The sequence below is a fragment of the Electrona antarctica genome (genome assembly GCF_951216825.1).
Source record: "Electrona antarctica genome assembly, chromosome: 16".
NCBI classification, from domain to species: domain Eukaryota; kingdom Metazoa; phylum Chordata; class Actinopteri; order Myctophiformes; family Myctophidae; genus Electrona; species Electrona antarctica.
The window spans coordinates 34,027,438-34,049,480 of NC_136797.1; the positions used below are offsets into that span (position 1 = coordinate 34,027,438).

At 43.3% G+C, this 22,043-nt stretch overlaps 1 protein-coding gene across 2 annotated transcripts in view; it reads left to right on the forward strand.

The window, feature by feature from the left end:
• Positions 1-1,499: 1,499 nt before the first annotated feature.
• The window catches only part of unc5cb (unc-5 netrin receptor Cb), a 194,898-nt gene continuing 174,354 nt past the window's right edge, over positions 1,500-22,043 (forward strand). For both annotated transcript variants that reach the window (XM_079524910.1, XM_079524909.1), the window contains exon 1: positions 1,500-2,305. Coding sequence is in view for 1 of the 2 variants with exons in the window: in XM_079524909.1 (XP_079381035.1) it covers positions 2,179-2,305 (127 nt within the window). In the remaining variant the exon portion in view is untranslated. The remainder of the gene's footprint in view (positions 2,306-22,043) is intronic.

Here is a 22,043-nt window from a genome sequence, read left to right on the forward strand (position 1 = left end):
GTGTGTGTGTGTGTGTGTGTGTGTGTGTGTGTGTGTGTGTGTGTGTGTGTGTGTGTGTGTGTGTGTGTGTGTGTGTGTGTGTGTGTGTGTGTGTGTGTGCGCGTGCGTGCGTGTGCGCGCGTGCGTGCGTGTGCGTGCGCATTCGGTATATTATGTGTCAATGGTATTGAAGAGACACAAACCACAGTCTATCTCTGCCATCCCACAAGAGTTTAAGCTAAAAAGGCAATTTCGTGCATCTCGTAATTCAAATTGAAACGCCAAGGCGATGACAGCTGCCCATCGAAATCATTGCACATTCACCTAAAATGGAGGAAAGGTGATGAGAATGCAATGCTTTTTCAATTATATTTATATTTTAACGGAGATGCCTGGATGCTGTCAGCTCATATTTCACATTAATCAAAGAAAGCCAGTCGTGTTGGTAGGACATCTGTCATGCATATATAATTTATCATGAGCTGTCTACAGGAAATGGGGGGGAAATCCTTTGCTTTAGAGCGCCTCTTATATACAAATTCAAAATGTCTGTAGTGTGTGCCCTTAGATCTGTGAGGCCTATAATTATATTGCCCTGTGATCATGCTTGATACAGGCCTCGCTAACACCATCTAATTAATATGTACATGTTTAATTAGCCTAGGGTAATTGTGCCTGATAGTGCATGGGGTAAATAAGAAATTACCTGTTAAACCAATATTATAATACTACAAATTCCACATTGGATATTAGTTTACTTGTAAACTTGTAAATGACTTCTGAGACCACAGTAAAAGCATTCGGTGAATACTAAACAGATGCTGTGGGTCAGATCAGATGTGGTTTATTTTGTTGTTGCAAACATCAGGAGTCTAAGCATCTACAACACAGATTTCTTATCAGTGTAGTCTTGTTGACCAATATCAGCAGCACCTGCAGTGCCTCAAATTAGTTTTATATTTATTTATCCCTTTTGGGCAACAGACTAACATCACTTGACGCTTTAGGGCTAGGCATCATCGACTTTAATGGTCCTCATGTAGTACGGACCCAAGGCTTCCATCAATCATTGCATGTGGTCGATAAACCAGTGTTTCTCAAAGTGAGGTCCGGGACCCCCAGGGGTCCTTAAGGGGATTCCAGGGGGGGTCCCCCCAGCTATATGAGTTAATAGCATTAGTCTCTCTCGAGACAGACTGTTGACAAATTCAAAGGAAAAGAGGGCGCTGTTTTTCTGTACTGTAGCATAAATAAACATCTGTATGAGTGCTTTAATCCCATTATAAAATATCTATCTAAGTATCTATCTATTCTACAAGCTCACAATGCACCACAATGCAATGTGTTGTGAGCTTGTAGATATGTTTTTTTAATAATAATAATAATAATATTAATTTGGAATATTTTTTAATAACAAATGTTTTCTTATGGGGGTTCCTGGCACAACATATTTTCAGACAGGCCAAATAATTGACATAGCCTGCCCTATCTAATTCTATTTGGGTGTCAGCAGAGCCATCTGGGGGTCAACCGGTCCGATATCCTTGACACATGAACATGTTTGTGAATGTGAACTACTGCGATAAACAAAATCCATTCCATTCCACTTATCCGTCCCGGGTTTTGGATGAGGAGTATTTGGATTGGTTGAAGCAGCATGCTAGCCCACAGGGAGAGACAGCGAGCCTTCTCCGTTTCAATTCCTTCAGTGGAGCCGAGGCGAGCGGCACATGCACAGGGTTCATGACAGAGATAGCCACTGAAACAGAGAGCAGAGGACTTTATTGTGATTATTTATATTCAAATAAAGAACCCGAGGCATGAATGAACTCGTCAACGAGACACCGGTCCACACAGTCAGACAAACCAACTAAACATTAAAAGGAGAAGAAAACGCGGGCTTTGATTTCAATGTGATAATCCGTGCACTACAGTTGATGGAGACAAAAATGCGCACGCCTCTTAGTACATAAACTGACACGTTTGATTTGTTTAGCCTACAAAAATACTGGATTTCTTCTCTTCCCCCCACTTCTTCACAGAGGCGTTTTGCGCTTTAATGTCGTGAGTGATATTCCGAGCGCACCTATAAAGGACCGATAGCCGTCTATTTGAACGAAGTGTTTTTTATTTTGTTTGTTTACATTGTTTTCTTTTGAGACTTGGACTTGCCTCACCGCGGAGTTTTGACTCCTCATCATGGGGTTTAGCGTCCAAAGAACTGCCAGAGAGAGAAGAACGGCGACACTTTCACCTGAGATGCTGTCCATGATGTCCTGGCTTTTGCTCTTCCTCCTCGTGGATATCGGAGACGGAACCGCTGAAGGTAAATGAATGGCTCTTTATCCGATGATGAAAGTTGCTCTCCTGTCAACAACTCAGCACTAAAAGTTGTGTAGGCTAGCACACACACACACACCAATAAATCAATTACACATTTGTTGCTATATATACTAGCGATTTATTTAACTGTCTTAACTGTCCTAGTAAATAAAAAGTAACTGCAGTCGGCACACCACAGCATCATCTCCGTGTCCAGAGAAAAGCGCTGGGGCGCGTAGCATGCTGCAGGCATGCAGATGCAGTATACTTATAGGTATAGCATATAGTCTTATACATTTCATCTTGTTTAGCCAATATAGCCATAGAACAGCACTATACTGAGAATGTCATCACAACACAGGCCTATTTACGTCATATACCTTATGTTTGAGGTGTTAAGCAAACAAATGTGGAAAATGTGATGTGCCAGTGAAGGAAGGAGGCGAAATGTGTGTTTCTCTTGATAAACAACATTCGTTTATTACAAAATGTGGTTGGCACTTGCAGTCTACTAGACTAGAGTGAGCAATTATTCCAATTTTAATTAGAAATTTGCCTTCCAATATCTCAATGACACCAACTGTTTTGCGTATGCTTAGAGCCTACTTGAAGGTACTTTTGGGGGGGGACACAGTACAGAAAGCACATCACCACACCACACTTTTCAGTAACTTGTTCTCAAATGTTGGCAGTAGACTGTAGTTTCCCTCCTTCGGTAGGTTTATTTGCAGCTTGCAGTCTATGGATGATAATGGATCAATTGAGATTGATATTGGATTTCTAGGGACCAGTATTGATGTAAGATTGTATTTGTAATCCTTATCGGCAGCATATTATACCTGCTCCATCCAGTCTTCTTGTCCTTCACAATCACAGCACAGTTGTCCATTGAACCCTGTTTTCTGGGAGACATATAGCTATCACTTACGAAATGCATTCAGACAATGCTGGAACACCTGAAGCCATTTACTAAATCTTGCCTGAATTGCCTGTCAAACAAAGAGTTTTGAAAAACCTTGGCCACACTGTGTGTGTGTGTGTGTGTGTGTGTGTGTGTGTGTGTGTGTGTGTGTGTGTGTGTGTGTGTGTGTGTGTGTGTGTGTGTGTGTGTGCGTGTGCGTGCGCGTGCGTGCGTGCGTGCACCAGCACACTTGTGTGTGCATATTTGCATAATGTGTTTATGCCTGAGGAAGTCTAGGTAGGTGGTTTCTTTACTCTTCTGTGGGAGTTTTAGAGAAATCCTAACCTAAACAATCCATTCCCAAAAATATGTCCGTGGAGGTGTTGAATCATTTTCTCTCACAGAAATGTAAGAGAAATGTTATTTAAATTTTAATTATTATTTTTGTAAAGGGATACTCGGCAGAAAGGAATAATGTTTTGTGATCCTAACCCATGGCTTAGAAGTCACGGCTTTGCCCTTCATGCTCTGGCATCAGGGCACTTTAAGCCTGAAATCGTAGACCTCGTACCATTAGTTAAGATGATCCATGCAGGGAAAGGGGTCTCTGTCAGCAACCCAATCCAGCCTGCCCTAGCCTTCATCACACTCCTACATAGTTAATGAGCAACGAGTACAGGAGAAAGCGCAAGACAAAAAAAACAAAACAGCACAGCTCTGGTTTCTGAAGGGCAAGGGGAAGATGACATAATACCATTCCAGAACCCTAGAGAGAAGGCCTCTGTCATTGACTGGATGGGAACATCAACAAGGTCCTTTCTTGTCCATTAAGAAGTCGATACACCGAGAGAACATTGTTTGAGACTAATTAATGGGCAGGCCATTTTTGGGTACTGATGAGCACTGCACATTTCCTAATCGCTGGAGAGTCACTTCTTCAGTGTAAAACTACTGGTGATTAAAGTGGATCACTTACCCGGTGGTGCCTCAATAGTATGGGGTGTGTGAGACCACTGTTTATTTGATCACAGTATTGTTTCTGAGTGAAACCTAGAATGTCTCCTAACAAGGTGGTATGCGAAATTATATTTGTTAAAAGCTGATCCTTAAATGTATAGTTCAGTTCACCTCTGTGCATTTTAGACTGTTATGTTAGCCCCTGTTTGAAAGCCTCTATGCTTGACACAGTAATCCACCTAGCCTGATCCTAGTGGAGAGAGAGACGCACGCACGCACGCACGCACGCACGCACGCACGCACGCACACACACGCACACACATATGCACAGAGAGAGAGGAGGGGGGTTTCTCTGTGTAGAATCAAGAATCTAGGTTTGCGGTTGAAAGGACTTGCTGTAGTCCCAGTGTGCCAGCAATGGACAGAGGTGAAAGAGAATAGTTTACAACAAAAATATACTATATAGTATAGAGAGAGAGAGCTTTATTATAGGACAGTAGTGGCACAGGAAACTGTGAATGAGGGGGCTACAACGTGGGTCTTCCCTGAACCAGGGATGTTGTGATTATGTGGTTGATGCACTCCCCAGTCAGCTACCGGCACGCCCAAGAAAAGTGCTCTTTAACCTGCCAAACTGTTAACAAAGGAGAGGTTTAGGCTGCAAACCACCAAGCACATACCTCAGACTGCTGTGACAGTAACACGAGCATTAACTCATGACATAGGAACAGATGTCTATCTTGTATTCCAGCACAGTGGCAGAAATGGAAAGCATACGCAGTGTTGATTTGAATGTCCATAAGCAAAAATTGGCAATGATTTCTATAATGAAAATCCGATTAACTAAAAGCCACCATTGTGGCCACCATGTATGGTTAAGGCTATGATCTCTGTCAATGTTCACACATGTATATGTAGACAGTGGAGAGGAGACTGCAGCTTAATTTATTGTTAACCCTCCATACAATCAACATAAATTCTGCATAGAAGCAGATAGTAAAGGGATGAACTTCAGTGTTAGGAAGATGATCCTAATGTGTTATTTGACCAAAGGAAGTGCACATTAAAGTGTTTACTTACATCTAACTGACTATACACTCTACCTCACCATGGTCAACCGGTAAATGCTATTTACTGGTTAGTTAATACATTATGCAAGGACAGTTCTGCACACAGCACTGGTCTCCTAGGAATTAGTTCCCTCTTTCCACAATGTAACTGTTATTTATCATCTCTCTCTCTCTCTCTCTCTCTCTCTCTCTCTCTCTCTCTCTCTCCTCCCACCCTCTCCCTTTCTGTCTGTCGTTATGGGTCCTTTCAGCGTTGTTTGTGGAGACGGAAACGAATGGATTTTCAACAAATGTTATTACTCAAACTAGCATACATACGTACAGTACAAATTTGTAGGAGTCTCGCTCTAACCAACACACATACATACAATACACACTCAGAGGCACACACACAAGCGCCAGGGTGCACAGACTTTCAGATCAATGTCTAAGTGTGTTTTAAGAAATGTAGGTAAGTGAGAATGTTATTGCTATCATTATTACTCTAACGGTTTTCCCCATAGCCTGACAACTGGCTCCTTGGGGGGCTGCTAAAGTTACAGCCACTGCGGTCAATCCACAAACACTGCTTGTTCGCACAATGAGCACATTGTGTCTGAGGAGGAATGCTCGTGAATTACCTCGTACGAAATGCCTTTGCCTTTGGCCATGGGGTGACAACATGACACATTTACATTAAAGGCCACATTTAATTGAAGGAAATTTTAGATTTGGTTACATAGAGACTGTTTCACAAGTCTGCTGTTGCTAGGAGACATGAACTATGAAAACCATTGTCAACATCCTGTTTACACCACTAATAAAAAAATAGAACATTGAACACCACCAGCAAAAAAAACAACAAAAATGACCCCATTCCCCCTATAATAACAATAATAATAATATTGTGGATACCTTTTGCAGGCTAGCTAGTTATCTAACTTAGAGGCCATTTTTGTATTAGTTTATTTTTCGAATAGTCATTTTCCAGGCAACAGTTACAAACAGGAAGTTCATACAGTACGTTTCCAAGGAACATTCAGGACAGCAATGTTATTGTTTACAAGCTGATAGCTTGCAAACAATAACTATATGATATGCTATATACCCCCTCATTGTACAGTAAAACATTGTACAGTAACTCTGGCTGTACAAATAATTGACACTGGATTTTACTGTGGTGTCAAGGGCAAAGTGAACATTATACCATCATAAGTCACAGTATGGCTAGAGTCGTGACAGAGAGGTGCACGTTTGCAAGCCCAACCCCAGGCAGGAGTGTGCTAGTGTGTGATAATTACTGTGAAAAGTGGCTGCTGAGCTTGCCTCCCCACTCCAGCTGACGTCACACTCTATTTTTATGAGAGTGGAAAAAGGTATACCCGGGGACTATTTATTGGTCTAAGAGAAATTCGGTACGCATCCGGTATAGATGTCAATATCTCCTGCTGTGAGGATTGGAACACATATTGCGTATTGTTGTTGCTGGGGTGGGTGGCAATAATGACTTCAGCTTCCTGTGTGTGTGTGTGCCACCACCTACTTCCCCGGGAGGCAGAAGAAAGGAGAGGCATAGATAGGTGAAACGTTTGAGCATGAGCTGGAGAACGGGGTGATTGTAAGGACAGAGGGGAAGAAACCATCCGTGCAGAAAGATAGGCAGCAGCCAGGGAATAGAGTGGAGAGTTATATTACTTTTTTCAACATTAGAATCGACCATTATTTTTAATCACTTTCAGCATGGCAATCATATTTTAGACATTATAGTACAGTACTGTAGGTTCACATTTTCCATTCGATTTGGCACTTTCTGTCAAAATATTGGTCAAAACATTGGTAATTCATGGATTAGGACTCTGCGACATCAGGGATCGGCGTAAAATCTGGCATCGGTCAGGCTCTAGAGCAGGGGTGGGCAACTGGCGGCCCGGGGGCCACATGCGGCCCCCACCTTCACTTAATGTGGCCCTCAGGTTAATGTCAGAATACTGATTTAATATTGGTTTCAGCTGTTTACAATTCCACAACATGCAAACATGACCCGCTTTAATTACTTCAGTCTAAATTAGTAGCTCATTGCTTCAACACAAGTATAATTAAAGGCATTTGAAATTACATAAAAATGTTAATTTTCAGGATTCCAATTCAAAAAGAGCAAAACATAATTCAAGATTTCAATTTGAATATAGCAAAAATAGCCGATCTACAAGCTCAAAACGCGTCGCAGCGCGACGCGTTTTGAGCTTGTAGATCGGCTATTTTTGCGACGACCGTAATATATGGCCCTAGGGAGTGAGTGTTGAAATATAGTGGCCCTCTCCATCGTCAAAGTTGCCCAGCCCTGCTCTAGAGGAAACGGGGGAGAAGTCAAGAGAGAGAGATGAGTGAGAGAAAGATATAAAGAGAGGACAGGGACAGACAAGAGAGGAGAGGAGAGTGTCTCATTAATCACCCCGTGTGACACTCTCAACTGCAGGGGGAGCTTCACAGTGCAACATTCACTTCTATTAGCAGTCCATTAGCAGAGCCCGGCACAAGTAGCAGCACTTGACAAGCAGGCCTGTGCCAGAAAGGCTGACCCTCTGTGTCTCCGCAGAATGGATATTCCTCTTCAGTACCACCCAGGGAGAAAAGGATTCTCATTCCCTTGTGAATAGTTGTAGTGTGTCTGTGCGTGCGACGCTGTGCGCGTGTGTGTGTGTGTGTGTGTGTGTGTGTGTGTGGGTGTATTTAATTAGCTAAGAGTTCTGTTAGGGTGTAGTAGTCAGGAGGAGAGGCAAATTGCGCTATTAGAGGACAGTATTTTACATGGAATACAAAGACGCACTGTAGCACATTTTCCTTCTTTTTGAGTGGTGCAACTACTCCTATAGACAGCTATGTGTGTCCCTGCCGCGAGTGACTAATTCCCGTGCCAGTTGCCGTGGGCTCCCCCGCGCCCACCCGCCTCCTCGCTCCTCTGGCCTCGACCACGCGACGGACTGTATCAAATATGAATGAATGACTGACTATCATAAACGATACAGACAGACCTCCCCAACAATATCGCAGAGACGGTTTGTTTATTTTTGTACCACGATTTTAAGATGACCCCATGTTATTCTCCATATAGAAAAACTTCCGTGAACCAGGGGATGAGCGATTGCGTCAGGACTTTGGCGCTATACTAATAGTATAACGCCGGGGGGAGCACACGGCAACTGGTACGAGAATTAGCCACTCGCGTCCCTGCCTGGGTCCCTGGCTGGCTGCCTGGGTCCGTCCGTCTGAGCCTGAAAATTGCGTTTGGTTGGTTTTTACCACCAAGTGTCACTGTTGTGCAGTCTAACACACACACACACACACACACACATTAACTGTATATATGATGATTTCGGGTGTGACAGTACAGTACAGTAGAGGGACCCCCTGGGGACCCCCACACTGTAACTCTGTCATTTCTGGACCGTTTTGGACGTGGGGCAGCTCGCCGGAACCAGGGCCGGCACTCAGTGGGCAGCCTCTGAAAATTACTATTCCACATACAGTAGCCCTTGAAAATGATTCCATAATAATGTTCTCTGTTCACAATCCACACCACCGGATGAAAAAGGAAATAATGATGGTAAAGAGATGACGGTGGCGCTGACCCGAGCTCCTACCGTACCTGCCAGTTCTCCACAGTGACTGAGAATGGCTCTTCAAAGTTGAGATGACTGCCTAGCACATTAGTTATAATTTAAAAGGTAGGCGAACTCTTACCAGCCGAGAGCCCTGTGATTACAGGCCTCAGGCCAACAGGAAAAGGGGGGCGTGGACCACTGTCCCTGCTCTTGATCTACGGTTCAATTATGATCGGAGATCAGAGCAATGAGTCGGAGTCAAAAGGTAGCAAGTCACTGCCAAAGGCAGACGTAGAGAGGCAGAGAGACAGAGAAGTGATTATGTGAGTTTTAAGTGGCCCTTCTCGTGCCATTATAAGCAGTTGGGCTGACAGTAGATCATGAATGAGTGTAAGTACACACTCTACTGCTGCCCTTTAATTTGGTGTCCTCCTGGCACCATGGCCCCCCATGGCACTGAACCACTAATGTCCTCCGACATTTCTGTGGCCATAACCACTTTCAGTAAGCCCTATAAACTTCATTGTGCTAAAATAGCCAATCTATAAGCTCACAGTGCATACTATAGTGGGGGGATGAAAAAATATATATATTATATTAAAAATATATATATTAATAATAATATACTGACAACTCCACTGACTCCTATCTCCTTGTCCTGATACCTTGTGGTTTAAAGCGCAAATACCATGCATTTTAAAACTGCTTTTAATATTTAATATCATATTGTCTATGTCCCTCAAAGTTATTTCTAATGGTTTGAGCCTCAATCACCACTCTGATATAACCAGTCCTTGTCATTTCTTTCTGGACTTTGAAAGCAGTTTTAGCTGCAGTACCACAATGTCCTGAGGTGGTGGGGGTGCTGATATGCAGATTATTTAATATTTTAGTCATTATAATACTGATGCTAGATAAAACCAGGCTTGTTTCCATTCCATGCCAGCTTGGAAAATCAACAATGGTGGACATTGTAAACAAAGTGGAAATGCAAATGTGGAACTGAAGACTAAAGAAGAGGAGGAATTATACAAAGTAGGGTGACATTGATGACATCACGATGAGACCAAAATCAGTTGAGCTGTTCCTGAGAGCAATTTAGAAAATAATAGAAAACACATATGGGAGCCCCAAAAACACAAAAGAAATTGAAAAAGTTGAATTTTATGTTATAGGTCCTTTAAAGCAGACTATTCATCTGTGGATACAGTAAAGCGTTTCTATACACTATTCCACCGTCTCTAGCAAAGAGTAGTAGGATACCAAACAGACAGCATCTGAGATGCTACTGGAATACTGGCACTCTGGATGCCTGTATGCAGAGCAGACGTTATACAAAGTGCTGATGAGCTTTAAAAGCCATTGTAGTCGGAGGGAAAGCTGTTATTTCCCTCATGTCCTTTAGCGGTGTTCCCTGCAGTCTTGAAGTGCTCCCCAGCCAGACAGGGAGCAGGCTAGGTAGTAGACTACTACCACACAGCCAGACAGGGAGCAGGCTAGGTAGTAGACTACTACCACACAGTCTTGAAGTGCTCCCCAGCCAGACAGGGAGCAGGCTAGGTAGTAGACTACTACCACACAGTCTTGAAGTGCTCCCCAGCCAGACAGGGAGCAGGCTAGGTAGTAGACTACTACCACACAGCAGTACAGTCTTGAAGTGCTCCCCAGCCAGACAGGGAGCAGGCTAGGTAGTAGACTACTACCACACAGCAGTACAGTCTTGAAGTGCTCCCCAGCCAGACAGGGAGCAGGCTAGGTAGTAGACTACTACCACACAGCAGTACAGGCACCACTGGTACACACGGATAAGACAAACTCCCCCAGCAACACTATTACAGGGTTCCCCAATAAGCGGCCCGCGGGCCATTTGCGGCCTGCGGAGCGCCTCCTTGCGGCCCGCAAGGAGGGGGGGGGGGGGGGGTCCCAGATATAAATGGCATTAAATGGGGGTCAGTAGCCTATGCATGTCAAACTGGGCATCCTTTTCAAATGGGGTCCTGCCCTGAAAATGAATTTTCAGGGCAAGACCTCGACCTCACGCGTGCGGACTCGGCCCCCAGCCTGGTACCCTAGTCAAAATATGGCCCTCGAGGAAAATTAATTGGGGAACCCTGCTATATTATATGCATCGCTAATGGTCTATATTCACAAGGTGTCCATTTTGCATCTAAATGTTCAAGGCTAGGCTTTCCCTCCCCCAGAATGGCAGCTACAGGAGAGTGTCACATTATCGATTGTCAGATTTTTCGATTTTCTTACAAATCTGTTCTAATTCATGTTTAGCTTACATAAATGACTACGGTACTATACCATGTTAGTAGGTTTCTAGTAGCGTCATTCATAAGCCCAGTAGAACTGAGTGATATCAAATCTACCAGTTGGTAGTCAATCTATGTTCAGTGTTGACTGTTGATGATAATGGCCCGGCCCCGGCTTACTGCAGAAGCAGTAATGGGGGAGATGCTATCAATGTGCTACAGTTGGGTGCCACCGATATTGTCCCTTATCATTTGACCCATTTAGGCCTGACCTCAACATTTTAAAAAATCCTTCTAAATCCTCTAGTTTTCTGAAATAAATATTATTTTCACGATTTTTCAAAAATAGCAGACCTACAAGCTCGTAGCGCGCCACTCGGTGGCGCGCTATGAGCTTGTAGATCTGCTATTTTTCAATAGCTAAATTATAACATAGTTTAAAACGCCAAAAGGGGTTCCCGCCCAAAATGGGTTAACTGTACCTTTGCGCAGATCACGCAAACCTCAGCAAAAAGAAAAGGACAATATCGATGGCCTCCAACTGTATACACACACCTGAGTCACACAGAGCACGGAGGTGGCATTACAGTCACCTGTATCCTTCCACAGCTGCTATCTCTGCCTCTCTGCCGGCTCCTGATTGACAAAGCTAAACCCTTAATCTTGGCTTTGCCCCGTCTTCTGTTCAGAGCTAAAGCCAAACTCAGACACTGGTAGTGGAACGGGACTCGACCAGATACAGAAAACCCATAGAAGTAGTATTCATCAGCGCCAAGTCATTTGCTAAGGTGACGGGTATTTTGCCACGCTTGGATGGAGAGATGCATACATACATGGTCACATTTTCACCAAAAACCATTGCCTCATTTCCTTGCTGTTGTCGAATACCTCATTCCCCTGCATTGTGGAGCCGGGGGGGGGGGACCTTTTCCAGACGTTGCTGTAGTGTCTGCAGTGGAAGGGTTGTGGTCTATGTATGTCAGCAGAACGGAGGGAGAGGGCGAGGAGGGAGGGAGACGTGGGACCAATGGCCCCGGGTGAAACATGATATCGGGAGAACCACGCTCCCCATTTCCTGTCTCCACTTTATCAGCATCTTGCTCTCTGTTATTCCTCTGCTCTTAAAGTGTCTGATGAAAGCCTGGCCACAGATAAATGTTTGTACCTCCTTGTTTTTTTATGGAGCTCAAATGAGGAACCTATTCCGCCCTTTCCTCCCTCCCTCCTCTCTCCGCTCCATTCCTTAGCCTGCTTTGAGATGCCGCAAGTTATAGCCCCTGGTTTACATTAGCGTTCCATGCAGACGGACTGGGTGATGCTTAATGGGACAATGTAGCCTCTTGTTCCCTACAAGTCAAATGGCTGTTGTTTCCCAACCAGGTTGTTCAGAATCCGAACCCCAAAACGGGGCACAAGCTGTCCTGACAGGTGGACGAAGAATGACACAAATTCTAGCCCACCGATTCAAAACCAGTGGAGAAGCACTCTTGTAGGACATCAGGGATTAGATGTGGGGAAATGGCACATTTCTTCTACTTATATATATGTGCTATCCAGGGTTGGATTCGCTGGGGGGATGATGGGCTGGTGGTGGTCAATCATTTTTATTGTAGGTGGGGATATGTTTTATCCATGCTTCTGGTCAGACTGAATTAAATAATCCATTTCCTTTTGGGAAATGTAGACGGTCTGATATGTTTAATATTTATGTTTGATAATATCATGATTTAACAGTAATAAAAAAAACATTAACCCTGGCATTTTTTATTAAAATATTGTGAAAATAGCAGCTCTGCAAGTTCACAATGTTGCGATGTGAGGCGTGGAGCCATTTCACCCATTTGTCAGAGAAAGAAGTATATAGCCTTTTTTTCTCTTTTATAATTCAAACCCTGCTATCTGTTAAGAGATGCTGTGGTTCAAACAGACAGGAATTCACCCTGGTTCTGGGAAATGTTCCACTAATCAACCTTTACAGAGACGGAGGTGGTATTCCACATCTTTGACGTGACCTCATGGTAAAAGTCCCAAAAAAATCCTCTCCCGCCCACAACGTGTTCACTTCATTCAAACACGGCTTTTGTTTGTTCATCCTCTTAACATTTCAAAACATTTTAACATCATGTGGATAATACACAATTGTGAATACTGTGTGTGTGTGTGTGTGTGTGTGTGTGTGTGTGTGTGTGTGTGTGTGTGTGTGTGTGTGTGTGTGTGTGTGTGTGTGTGTGTGTGTTTATTCAATAATAACTGACTACGGGACCCTGAGAGGAAAGTCTGTTCCAGATAAATCTGTGTGAATACCAGACCATTCATCCCCGGGAAATCAATCTTTCTCATAATTCCCCTCATTTTTCTTCCATCTGTTATCTACGGAGCTGCCAAACAGACTTTTAAACAGAGCAGACCATTACCAGAGGGCAGCATTAAATGTGTGTCAGAATGCCAATGTGTAATGTTGTTTTTTACTGTTTAATGAGCTGCTAAATTAAAGCGTCGCAATTGGTATGCAGTGTCGTGTGATCGATCTCTGCCCTGTCCTGCTATTGACAGTGAGGGGAGAAGATCAAGTGTAATGAGACGTGTGTTGAGAGTCAGAGACACTTACTAAGGCAATGTTATTGGAATAATGCTGACTGTCAAAGGGAATTTGATCAATAGTCTTTTCTGTTTTTTAGTTTTATGGGTAATTATCCTGCAGCAAGTCTCAGCACACACTTTGGAATTCACCACTAGCCACTAAGAAATGTGAAAGCTGAAGACAAGTTTCTGGGTAGAGTTGTCATCCCTAACAAAACAAAAAGTTCACTCTGTTTCACCGTCGGAGGCGGCAACGCTCGGCATGGCGACTCGACTCGCTTGCTTTAGCAATGAGCACTCCTTTTTCAATCTGACTGGTTTTTATATATATATATATCCAAGTTTTCAGTTAACAGTTGGGCAATGTGTTCAAGCCAGGGATGCAACACACACACACACACACACACACACACACACACACACACACACACACACACACACACACACACACACACACACACACACACACACACACACACACACACACACACACACACACACACTCTCTCTCTCTCACTCTGTGACCTCTTTTCTCCACTTTGGGCTTTGTTACTGTGATTCCGGTAATAGTTTGCAACTCTAGATGGCTGTTGGGTGTCAGCACTTTCCTGTGTTTGTACAGCATGTGTTTGTGAGCCTGAGTGTGTGCCATATCTCCTTGATCAGTCCCCAGTGACCCGAGCACCGGCAGGCAGTGTTTAACTGGGGCAAGCTCAATGGGGCTCATTTAAATGGGGCCCAGACAGAAGCCCCACGGTGAAGGGTTACTTTATGACTCTTAACATGAAAACCACACAGTCAGAACTGTTACAGTATGTATGTCTGCTGGCTTAAGAATAGTTCACTGTTCTGCGTGTCTCCTCAAGAGTGCGTTGGCCACCAGCGTGCTGCCAAGTAAGCCCGTGCTGAATGCTGATTCAGAATAAGGCTATTGTTTTTAGAGGCATATGGTTTGGGCTGTGTTTCTTTTTGATGTTAATGAAGACCATGAAGACGAGACAGCAATGACAGAGCGAGTTCACTCGTATAAATGTCGGTGTTATTATGAACTTATGTTCAACACAAAGCCACAACAGTAATAAGCCAAGATTATCTGTAACATGATATATTTATAATGCATTTGTATTAATGTAACATGTGTCCTTTATATGTCATGTCTATGATGCATCATAATTGCATGTATAATTCCTTATAGCAGATCTACTACTTTCGCCACACAACAATGTCACGCGAACGAGTATAAATTATGCATTACCATATAGGACCTTCCATAAAGTCTGTGGTTGACGGGGGAATGCGCCCTGCGTTTAGAATAATTGATTGATCTTTTAGTGAGATGAGATGACAGGTTTGTTCCTCCACATCCAGACCTCTGTAAACCATGACCCCATACAGTACGCAGCTGCACTGGTGGAGTCAGCGCGCCGCCGTAAACCGATACGCCGTAATGGCCTGCTGCAGATATGCAGGAGCATGTGCGGCGGAAACCGATAATTCACTGGTGACACACCGAGCGTAGGGGTTCCCAGGTTTTTAGGCTGACATGAGGTAAGCTGATCTGTCAGGTAAAATGAGGGGGTTACATTGGAGAGGGGTGGAGGAGGGGGAACTCTGCTTTGTGAAGGAAGGATCGCGTCGCTGGTAAATCATACCTCCTGACGAGTTTCCTTCGGTAGCTGCTGTCATAAATCCTGCTGCACGCATTCCTTGGCCCCTTCATTTGCAAAAAAAAAAAAGACACAACTAAATCATGGTAATTCTGTTTTTACAATGAGACTCTAAAAACGTACCAAGTTTCTGCTGTTAAAGTTTTTGGGTGTTTTATCTCTGTTTTTCCATGCAAAATGTTTTATTTAGCAGCCTGTGCTAGCATGTGAGAGTCTGCCAAGAAAAGCAGCGGTACTGGCTAGAGGAAGACTAGGAATGGGATTGGGGGGTGACTCATAAGTCTGGCTGTGGCTACAAAGTATAAGTAAAAAAGTTTTCAAAAGTACAAATTACAGCTTACATTTTCTTTGTAATATCAATGCTTTGCTGTATTAAATGTTGTGAATATACAGTAGGAGATCTATTATATATTGCAGATTGACCATTTTCACTTTTCACGTTTGGGTCCCAATAATCCCTTCAAAAGTACAATCGTTTCTATTGTGAATGTCATGTGTTTGGGAAGAAAACAAATTATCCAAAAATGTGCTCAAGTAAATGTACTTACAGTAGTAACTGTCCACCACTGGGAGGGGGGGGAGACTCCTTAAGGATGATTTAGTAATGCACCAAATTTTCGGCCACCAAAACTATTTGGCCGAATAGTGTCAAAAAAATGCATATTCGGTTCGGTAGATTTTTAGAGCCGAAAACCGAATTGTCAAAGAACCGGGGTTACCTTTCGTAACCTACTCTTTTGTTGTTATGACGTGATCGAAATGTAATCATGTATTTTGCCATATCATAATATTAATCATATTCGGTATTCGGTTTTCGACCAACTGTTTCCTATGTTTGGTATTCGGTTTCGGCCAAGAATTTCCCATTCGGTGCATCCCTAATGATTTATACTTACTGTAGTTGCACGCTGGTGTTGTAAATCTGCTATTTACGGAGCACGACATCGGCCCGCAAGAAACTTCGTATAAACCAGGCTTTTTAGTGTGTCTTTAACCCACAGTTTGAACAGGCTCAGAGCATCCTCGATCCAGACATATTAACCCACCACCAACACTTTTCTGGGCTGCTTTGTGTGACTCTTTCTTTGTTCATGGAAAATAATAAGTCGAGTAAATAATCACAGAGTTAGAGGAAAGCAATCTGTCACAAGGATTGGTCAGATTTGAGTGTTACCAACTCACATGCATATTTCCATTCCCTCCAGCCTCTTGGGTAATTTGGTGGGGAAATCTGAACCTTATTTTGTGTGTGTGTGTGTGTGTGTGTGTGTGTGTGTGTGTGTGTGTGTGTGTGTGTGTGTGTGTGTGTGTGTGTGTGTGTGTGTGTGTGTGTGTGTGTGTGTGTGTGTGTGTGTGTGTGTGTGTGTGTGTGTGTGTGTGTGTGTGTGTGTGTGTGTGTGTGTGTGTGTGTGTGTGTGTGTGTGTGTGCGCGTGTGCGCAGCAGATATCAAGCTTTAGCCTGGTTTTGGTTTTAAAGGCAATTCTTCTCGCTGGCAGTTGTTTCCACTTTGATTGAATTTGAGAGATGAGGGCATGAGAAACACAAGTTGGGAATATTTACATTGTAGCTTCCATTTTGGCTGCTTTCGCTGTAGTTTGTTTTAATAAGAACTTGACAGAATGCAGTATACTGTTTCAGGAATTTCTGTGGGGCATGTCAGATCCAAGGAGCGTTAGCGGTCAGTCCTCTGACATGCCGTTCTCTCTGAAGTCCACAGCGTTTATGGGGGTCGGCTCTGATAGATGAAAGGATCGGTCAGGACAGTTGTGACACACACACACACACACACACACACACACACACACACACACACACACACACACACACACAGAGAGAGAGAGACGCATACGTATGTAAGGTCAATCAAATGGAGGGCAGAGGTGATAAATGGTTGATGGATATGTCACAATGAGGGGATGGAACTGTCAAAGCGCTTTCCGTGGTTATACGCCCAAATGCCTGTCACATCTAAAATTACTCCTCATTTTATTTACTCTTTTTTTCCTTCATTTTTTTTTATCAATCACCCTTTCTCCTCTCACTCAAAGGAGTCTGGGCGTCAGCAGGGCACTGCGTAAAGCCAGGGGCAGGCAGATATAGCCAGGCTCTTTCAGTAGCAAAGGCTTACGAGATTATATTCGTTCCGCCTTACCCCTGTAACATGGCCACAATGTATGTTCTTTGTATAGGGGTGGTCCCAAGGGAGGAGGCAGGCAGACGTTTTAATTTAATCAAGTGCAAACGGCAATACTGCTTCCCCTCCCAAAACTCACTCGTCTCACTTTGGTGATAAGATTACGAGCCGAGCCACGTTGGCCATCTTGTTGTGATTATGTGTGTTTACACGGGTGGGAGGTGTTTACTGTGGAAACTATGCCCCGCTTCGCTTCTGCTCTTCATTTAGCTACTGGAGAAAAAGAGATGCTGTGAGGCTCTAGCTCTTTGTGTTGGCAATTTCTGTTTTATCATCTCGGGAAGAGAGTTACGTATAATGATTCACTAACTAGCGCCACACTGCGTCTTCCAGTCTGAGTTCCATTCCCTTGAGCTGAATGGTTCCTATTTTAGTGAAGAAAATATCTATAATTGCTTTACACAGACCCAAGAATGCACTCTTGTGTGTGTTTGCTCTGGGGGATGGGAGTATGCACAGCATATACTGTACACTCAACAACAATAATTGAAATCCAGTTTCATTTATTCTTACTTCACATCTTCTTCTTTCCCTTTAAATAATGCGCATATTTTGTATAATGATGACATAATTGTTTCACTTTTACAGCATACGCAATATAGGGTACGTATTGGGTCAAAACAGCCATTTCCCTTCGATTTAAAAATGTGTCTTTTTATTCTACAAACGACATTCACAGCATATTTGTTTATATTGATTTATTTTTTCTGAAATCTACAGTATGCAAAATTTGTTATGCTACCAAAGCAAAAATGAGTCTGGAAATGTATGGGTTATACAGTATTTCAAAATAAGAAATATATGCTTTTACTTTTAGTTTATACTTTAGAAACGTTTAAGAGGAATTCGGAAATGCCATGACCTCATTACTATATTATTTTTCCTGATTTTGCACAACAAATGTAGCCTAAAGTAGGTACTGTAAATACTTGTTGAGCGAGGGCATTTATAATCAGTCTCTTAAATTGAAAATGGCTGTTCAAAATCTACTTATTTTCCCTAGTGGGCCCAGTTCATACTTTTAAGTACCTGTCCACCATTGGCTATTGTATAGTCCCCCATTAGTATTGTATGGTAGTGATAACATGGCCTCACTAATCTCCTTGATGTTTACATAGGCCTTTCAGGCCTCGGCACTCTGCTTTATTGGTGCAGCATTATGTGCAGTGTTTAGTCCATTGTGCATTCTGCAACATGCCACTAGTTATCTGCCATGGCAAATGGCCCTGTCTTTACCAATCTAGTCTGGCCTTTGTCTACATTTAGTTTTTCCATGGGATGAGCAGCCATTTAGCGAAAGGGTCAGGCTTGTAATTGACAGCCACCACTAAACAAATCTTCTTGGGCTCAGCGGTAGACCAGTCCCTCCCCCATCCCCTCCCGCTGCCCTAATCTAACTAATGCACCCATGTGTGTGCTGGAAAGTGAATTAAACATAGAAAACTCAATACCTGATCCATCCGGCAAGAGCTGCCTGCATGCACATTAGCAGTTTCTTTGCAGCCTCTGTAATTGTGTTACACGAGTTGGCTGTGGTAACGATCAGGCCCTACACACACTTACACACACTTATACACACTCGCCCCGCTGTCGTTAATCGCTCGCCTTCGTTGGCCCCTGAAGGCACGGAGCGGGCTCAGAACAGAGCCTCCGAGGATGAGCTGGGTGGTGGGTCCCCCTCCCAAGACCGACATGAAATGAAAAGCGTGTGTGTGTGTGTGTGTGTGTGTGTGTGTGTGTGTGTGTGTGTGTGTGTGTGTGTGTGTGTGTGTGTGTGTGTGTGTGTGTGTGTGTGTGTGTGTGTGTGTGTGTGTGTGTGTGTGTGTGTGTGTGTGTGTGTGTGTGTGTGTGTGTGTGTGTGTGTGTGTGTGTGCGTGTGTGCGTGCGTGCGTGCGTGCGTGCGTGCGTGCGTGCGTGCGTGCGTGCGTGCGTGCGTGCGCGCGCGCGCGCGCGTGCGTGCGTGCGTGCGTGCGCGCGCGCGCTATTTCTTCTAATCAGCGACTCTCCTGCAGCTCCTGCTGTGTGGCCTTGTTTTTTCCTCCTCCTCTGTGTGTCTTTCCGTCGTTCCCATCTGCCCGCTGCCTGCTATCTGTCTCCTGTCTGCGGTTCTGCTCCTTGCCAGAGACCTCAGCAGGATAACGTCTCCTCCCCTCGTCCTCGCTCATCTCTCCTGAGCTCCGCAGACATTGAGGTTAACGAAAGAATGCCTCGCTGCATTTAAGTCTTTTCTTCTTAATTACATTAAGCAGATAAATGCTGGAGGAGACGGGAGATCTTAATCTTCGGGTTGAAATTAACAGCTGAATGATGAAACCCAGAGAAAGGGATTAGATTTGGTATATGGACAAGGCTAAATGAGCAAAGATAAACAGTGTGCTTTATTTTGTTTCACTGTATACGTGACCCTTGCCCTTAGCCAATTAATTTGATCCGTCCACCAACCAGTATTCTCCAAACTGAAAATCATTAAAAAATGTAATTTGGAAAATTGCCATAGATGAAATTTGACAACATAATAATAAATTACATCTGTGCATTTCAAATCTCATTTTGAATCTGCATACTGGCACTTTATTAGATGGTCCTGGGACATGAGGGAGAGAGAGAGAGAGACAGACAGACAGACAGAGAGAGAGGGGCTTCCATCCCACAACCTGAATCAGCCCTTTGATATTGACTGACCTTGACGTCAGCAATGCCAATGATTGAATAGTTGTAATGGGAAAATGTACAGTGAATTTGCTGGATGCCATGTAGACATAATTTCTCCTAATGGAGGTCTTTTTGAATATAGCGAGAAGCTCGTTAAATTTCCTTATTGGCTGATTTACACTGATGGGCCCCATAGTCATTCCACATCTATCCATGTTTTTCCTGTAACCCATAAGTCTTTGTTTGTGTGGGCTGCAGAAGTTCCTCTTTCTCTTGCTGTGTTGCCAGTTTTGCAAGAGAAATAAGTGGCCAGGTCTATGAAAACAAGCACAAAATGAAAATAGCTGATCTACAAGCTCACAGCGACACATTGTGAGGTTGTACATCTGTTATTTAAAAATACACTGAGAATAAATCGAAATATTTTGAATATTTTTTTAAACATTTTAATAAAAAAAAGGCACAAAATATTTTCAGATGAATGTCTGTGGACAATTGCATATTAATCTGGGGTTCCTTGACGTGAAGAAATGTGGGAACCACTGGTTTAAACAACATTAAGAAGCAAGCCCAAATTAGCAACTACTGTACACTTTAGAATCAAGCCCAAAAAAACATCAACCAGCAACTACCAATCATTTATTTAAGTGACTTTGAAAAAACAAGTCAAAGGTTGCTTATGATAAGCAGACATGGCAACACTGCCCGAAGGAAGCAAAGCACACACACAAGGAGCCCCAGTACCTTGTCGGAGAAAAAGGTGGATAGGACACAGCACAGAATGATGTGCAGAGAGACAGAAGACTTATGAGAGAACATGCTACATTATACAATATACATGCTATATTGTGCAGGCCTGGCAGAGTCGTGGAAGAAGTACTCCGATATTTTAATAAAAGTGGCAATACCACAATGTAGAAAGAAATACTCTGTTACAAGTAAAAGGCCTGTGTTCAAAATGTTACTTGAGTATAAAAGTACAAAAGTGAGCTTGTAGATTGGCTATTTCCAAATAGCCTATTTCTAAAATAGGGCTAAAGTGGTTCATGTATGTTTTATAATATTAAAAAAATCACAGTCATGTGAAGTGAGGGGCGCTCTTATCATCATACATCATCCTATTCCGTGTTCAGCCAATCAGCTGAGCACATTCCGTGCTCATACAGACACTGACAGACGCAAAAGCTGTGCATAGGAGAGGCTAGCGCACCTCAAAAATATATCTACAATGTAACTAGTAACTACACCTTTCAAATACTTTTAGTGGAGAAAAAAGTACAATATTTGCCTCTGAGATGTGGAGTAGAAGTATAAAGTATTGACAATTGAGAAATACTCCAGTAATGTAAAATAATACCTCAAAATTATACTTAAGGATGATCCCCACAAACTGTCAGGGCGCCTGTTCAGGGGGGGAGGAGGTGGGGGGGATAGCGTGTACCTGTCACTGTCAGGTGGAAAGAAGATGGTGGCTTGATGGCCCGGGTATCGGAGGAGACCTGAGGCTTTCTTCACCCTCCCCATAACTGATTGTGGGGGTTAGCAGAGATGGAGTATACTCGTAGAGACTCGTAGGGGAATTGGGAATTGGCTTTACTAAATTGGGATTTGATGGGGTGAAAATGTTTTTTCTCTTTTCTTTTGTCTTGAAGGGGCATGTTTTGCGCAATAATAGTCTTTACATTATGTCTGCCCTATGATCTCTTGAGATTTATATGATTGAAATTACAATAAAAAGATTTTGAAAAGAAAATTATACTTAAGTACTGTACTTGAGCAAAGGTACTTAGTTACTTTACACCACTGCTTGTAAATGAAGTAAAGCAGATGCAATGCAATAATTTAACTCTTGAGAGCTCTTGAAACCAAATAGACCCGTAC